General features: G+C 39.3%; 1 protein-coding gene across 1 annotated transcript; it reads right to left on the reverse strand.

Moving 5' to 3' along the window:
• Positions 1 to 1,312: 1,312 nt before the first annotated feature.
• LOC116175689 (alpha-2C adrenergic receptor-like) lies at positions 1,313 to 3,108 on the reverse strand. Its single transcript, XM_031493930.1, has 2 exons — positions 3,067 to 3,108; positions 1,313 to 2,915 (listed from the first exon to the last, which is right to left on the reverse strand). Exons 1-2 carry the CDS (start codon positions 3,106 to 3,108, stop codon positions 2,310 to 2,312), a joined length of 648 nt encoding a protein of 215 aa, XP_031349790.1. The 3' UTR covers positions 1,313 to 2,309.
• Between the last annotated feature and the right edge of the window lie 2,165 nt (positions 3,109 to 5,273).

The raw sequence follows: 5,273 nt of genomic DNA on the forward strand, positions 1-5,273 counted from the left end.
AACATGTTAAAAAGTTGGCAAAGATTGCACAAGATTATAACCTAACCACAGCCGTGGAATGACTGCCGCGACTTTTACATGCCTTCCGAAGCCAGGAGATGGTCTGTACCATTAAAAATTGGCAAGTTGTGGGATTCGAACGCACCACCTATGAGTTCAGGGTACGGGTCTTAAACAATTACGCCAAAGAGGGAACTACATTACACCATTCTCGAAGAATTGACCGTGGATTGCTACTTCTGAACATTCTAGGAAATCTACCGACTCGACGTCAACGTATCGTCTCAAGAGCTACTATTATGAATACCGGTACATGGTTATCTTGCATTCCCCTTAAGCGCCTTAATCGCCACCAGAATTCAGAGATGGTCTTGCCATTCATTATGGTAGAACTCCTATTAATATTCCTACAGTAGGTAATATGTGATAGTGAAAATTTCGCAATAGAACATGGTGTCGGAATAAACCTTTGGAATAGAACCATCGGTTAGTGCTGCGTTATATTTTGTGCATTATTTTATAATCGGTATTTGCAGATATTACAATATTCTCATACAAAATTAAATTCTCTGTGATGAGAAGTCAACGTATCTGATGCTGTTTTTTGGCACTGAATTTAAACAGTAGCGACCTATTCTTAGGCGTGCAGGGTAAATTTCCCAAGTTTTCAAATGGGTAAAATCTAAGATAACTAAATTACGACTCAATTGTTACCTCTCCTGGGCATTTTGCTATATTGTTTGTACCCTTGAACTTAGGGGTTCTATACAAATTTGCGCTAGGGTATCCCTAAAAAGTTGGATACAAATAAAATGATCTACATGCTCACCCTTTACACGTGGAGTTGTCTAATTACCAAGATAAAGGGGATCGAGTCTCGAATCTCTTTTACGTCCTGTTCCCAAAACTGATGGCGACAATTTCAGGTTATCTTAAGACGATCGGAAACAGAGTAATTTCCGTTTGAAGTCGGATCTATCGTTAGAATTCAATTGAAAGCTTGGGATACGATCGCGGCCACCGTCAGTCTTCCGAGGAAAGTATTTAATTGAAAGTTGCTGGACTTAATTTTAAACAAATGGGGAAGAGAAGACGTGGCGGTATTCTAATTTTTCGAAGACGCACGCGGATAATTTTATACGACATCGAAATATAATGAAGTAGAGCTGATATTGATGTAAATGCCCGTCGAATATTCGATGCAGTACGGCGCAGCAGCTGTCTGCCGAATTTCCATAAAATGGCGCCATACGGCGTGACATGTTAACGAATACAAGGGAAACAAAATATATAAACGGATTAGTTTCCATATTCATTTATTTATACCTATTATATAATTATATTAGTATTCACGAAAAAACGTACATACACACAAATACAGTACAGTAATAGGTATATTTTGTTTTCATGTAACAATAAGGTAATTATAGTCTAAAGATGTAACAAGATATACAGAGCTTTTGAATTCGTGAGCCGCGGGCTCAGGGCGGCTCTCGAATTCACCACGCGGGGCGCCACGTAGCCGCCGGCTGGGATTCTGGAGTGGAACCCCGGACGTCGGCCGGCGAACAGTCAATAGCACCATAGTTTCGTTGCAAAAGTTTGTCAGGAGTCGGGGGCAATCCCCGCGGGCTCATGGAAGACTGCCGCTGGAGACCTCGCCAAGGCAATGTCAATAACTTGCGATGGTCTACCGGAGGGCGTACAATAGTTTGGCGCTTTACGCCGTTAGAAATTTATATGATAAATTGGTGTCTAAACTATTATAATATAATAACGCATTTTTCTTGTATGTACTCGCATTCGCACCAACACTTAGATATAATAATCATAATAATAATAATGTCATTTACATAACTTTTAGGTACCTATATAATTTAGAAGAAAAGAAACGTCTAAACATTGATGACTTTTAAAACACGTACAATAGGATCTGTTGTTTTTTAGATAAAATTATTTAAGATAAATTCCAGAATGAAAGCGTTATGTTATCACAGTGGTAGTCATTGCTCCATATTTATTATTACAGTAAAAGTATTCTTTATATTATAATATATTACATAGCTACTGGTAAAAGCGCTTTCGACGAACTGCTTTCCAACAGTTCGCAAACGCAGGACGTCACGGACGTCTTATGAAAGATAATGTAACAACGCAGTATTAATGATATTGCGATAGTATTGTACACGTGAAGGTGAGATGACGATTGTCGAAAATCAGTTCCGATAGAGAGCGCTGGGTGCACTTCGGTACTGCGCGGTGCGTATGCGCCTGCTCACGCACTCGTAGCAGCACACGTAGGCTAAACATCACTTAAACAGTATACGTCTAAACGCCCTTCGGAAATCCTTATTGAATATCGTGTAAATTACAGGATTAAGAGCCGAATTCATATAGCCTAACCAAAAAGCGGTCGCAAAGGCTATACCCGGAATATCGTACGCTAATCGTAAAATGTACATAAAGAAAAATGGGAGCCAACACGCAATAAATGAACCCATTATAAGACCTAAAATTAGTGTCGCCCGTTTCTCCTTCTTTCTCGCTATTCGTCGCTTTTCGCGCTCCGGATCACGGGGTTTTTGCACTCGCGGCACCACCTGTTCAACACTTTTTGTACTTTTTGCCGGTTTACTTTCTTCACTACGGCGGCTTTTCGCAGTCCGCCGACCGAAGATTGGTCTACACAATCGGAGTTTTAAAGGTTTCACTACGGCACAACGTGACACTACACCGGAATCCGAGCTGCTCGGATCAAACTCACTAACCATGTCTGTATCTATACCTACGGATGGCTGCCGGGCACGTGCTGCTGCGGCTGCCTGCTGCTGAAGTTCTCCGTTGACGGAGAGTGTGGACCCTCTATACTGGCACTGCGATATGGGATTTCTTCCTACTTGGGCGGTTGTAAATACCTGGAAAACCAAGAAACATTAGACTCATCGACTATCTTGTGATGGCAACACGTACAAAGCTCAGTATACTATAATGTACACGATTTTCAGTATTTTTTTGAATGTAAAAGAGGATATTTACAAAAGTTATCCTAAAATATTAAATTTCAACCGAGTCACTAGCACCCAGTTGAGTAAAGATTTTAGCCACCATTTTGTCTAAAAAATTGCAACTTCAGATTCAGGAAAGGCCTTTTCAATTACGTGTTACCTCATTTAAAAAGACGATATCGTTGACCGACAATATCGCTGTTTTGTTTTTAAAGGAACATTCTTGTAATAACTGTTTCAATCAGTTTTTGAAATTTTACTTGCAGTAGACGTTAATCCTATTGTTGTATATGTTTAACAAGCAAATCTACAGTTAGCATCTATTTTATTTGGACATTCTTAACTTATCACCGTTTTATGCATTTAACATTAATGTACCACCGGATGCGAATTATTGGAACAAGCGTATTTCTTAACCCCCCTAGAGAAAAAGTCGAATGTGTGTCATTATCCTTTTTTCACATAGGCTCGCCGAGAGAGCTGGTCACAGACTGGGATCAGGTGTTCTGTGACTGACATCCCCTTCTGGGGAGAAGTATAGGTGAGCATGTATACTTTTGATCAATCGCATGAGATACTTCCAAGCTTTTGTTGTGGGGTCTGTGTTGACATTTAAATTTACGAATTTGTATGGGAAATGGCAATGTTTTACGGTAGATATCCCACGAAAACTGTATAAATCAAAGAAGGTAGTTTCTAAGTACACCACTAAACCTAAAACGTACAGCTTTACTAAGAAGTGGAGCGAAACGAAAATTATGCAGCTTTGTTACATATGTTAGCGACCGTTTCTTTAAGAGAACTGTGAAAAACTAGTTGCTATTGTGCCAAAAACGTAAAGGATACATGAACTAGTAAAAAAATCCAACCCCACGTAGGTTCAGCAAGTGCGACCTACCCGTGTAACTGCGAATTTATGGAAAACTTTAATTTATTATGCACAACCGGAATACATCTGCTATTGCGTATTTCCCAAACGATCCTTGTTTTTGGGCTGTACCTAACTTTTTGTTCCGATAGCCTACGTAACTGAAAAACAATAGCGACCATTTTTAATTTTGAAAGCGATAGGACGTTTCTAAACAGTTATCGTGCACAGAGACAGACAGACAAGCGGACAGCAATACAAAATTATAAACGAGGATCGTTAATAAATGGTATATAGCGTATTGCAGAAAGACAGACTCACATATACACGAAACTATAAGCGCTTTCATGGGAGACTCGAAAAAATGTGACCCCCGTGGGTTTTAGTTACGAAGATCACGTCACACCTCTCTTACACGATAGTCGCATATACGATAGTTTTGTGACCATGGTAATTAGTTTAAAAAACAGGTTTCACCGATGAGAAAACATAATATATATATAATACAATCATATAATGATAATTAGCGAATTAGTACTAATTATTTTTGCCCCGTTTGGGTGATATCCTTGGTTATATGCTATCACATACAATTAATTTATTAACTTCAATACCTAATTATTATCTTTGCGATCTTGGTTAAGTTAAGATCGAGTTAGGCACGCGAATGTTATTGTAGACCCCACTTCCCTCTGGAGAGGTTGGCCGATTAAGTAACGTACCTGTGGTAGATGCTTACTACGAGTAAAGCGAGACCCTCAGGCACTAGTCAATTAATTTTTTGTTTAAAGTAAGGTAAGAGTTGCCTTTTTTTGTTTTACTTGTACTTGGCCTATGCGAATTGTTGCCCGGAATATCAAATTTCTCTGTGGATACTTGTGTCAAGATTCAGTAATTATTTTGGTAATCGATCATTCTTGATTAGAGGTTTGTGGAACTAGAAAAATTGTGTAGTAGATTTGTGTGTAACGCGACTTATAATCACGCTATCCCATTGTGGAGTTTATTTGTGAGTTGACACAGGGTGAATAAACTAGTATTTTGTTTGGTGCCTGAATTGAGGTGTTCTATTATTACTACCCTCGTATCTTCTCAACTTCATACGAGGGGAGTTAAGTTAGAAATTGAGTGGCGCTCAACCCTTGATACGAAGTAACGAAGTTCATTTTACCGCTGTGGAGGATTCTCAAGCTCTTAATTTGTGTTCAACCTTGAGCTAGTTGGCCGTTTATGCGGCGGGTTTAAGGAAACGCAGCGCCAACTCTACCTATCCGTTATAATTTTGGTATAAATAACAGAGGAAGACGGTAATGGTGGCTTGTTCATTTGTGGACGTTAATCCTTGTTTGGTTTGTTTGTGAACGTAGCCGCTTATTGTTTTGGTGATTGTCAGTTTTGTC

Source organism: Photinus pyralis, unplaced genomic scaffold (genome assembly GCF_008802855.1).
Source record: "Photinus pyralis isolate 1611_PpyrPB1 unplaced genomic scaffold, Ppyr1.3 Ppyr1.4_LG7, whole genome shotgun sequence".
NCBI lineage: Eukaryota > Metazoa > Arthropoda > Insecta > Coleoptera > Lampyridae > Photinus > Photinus pyralis.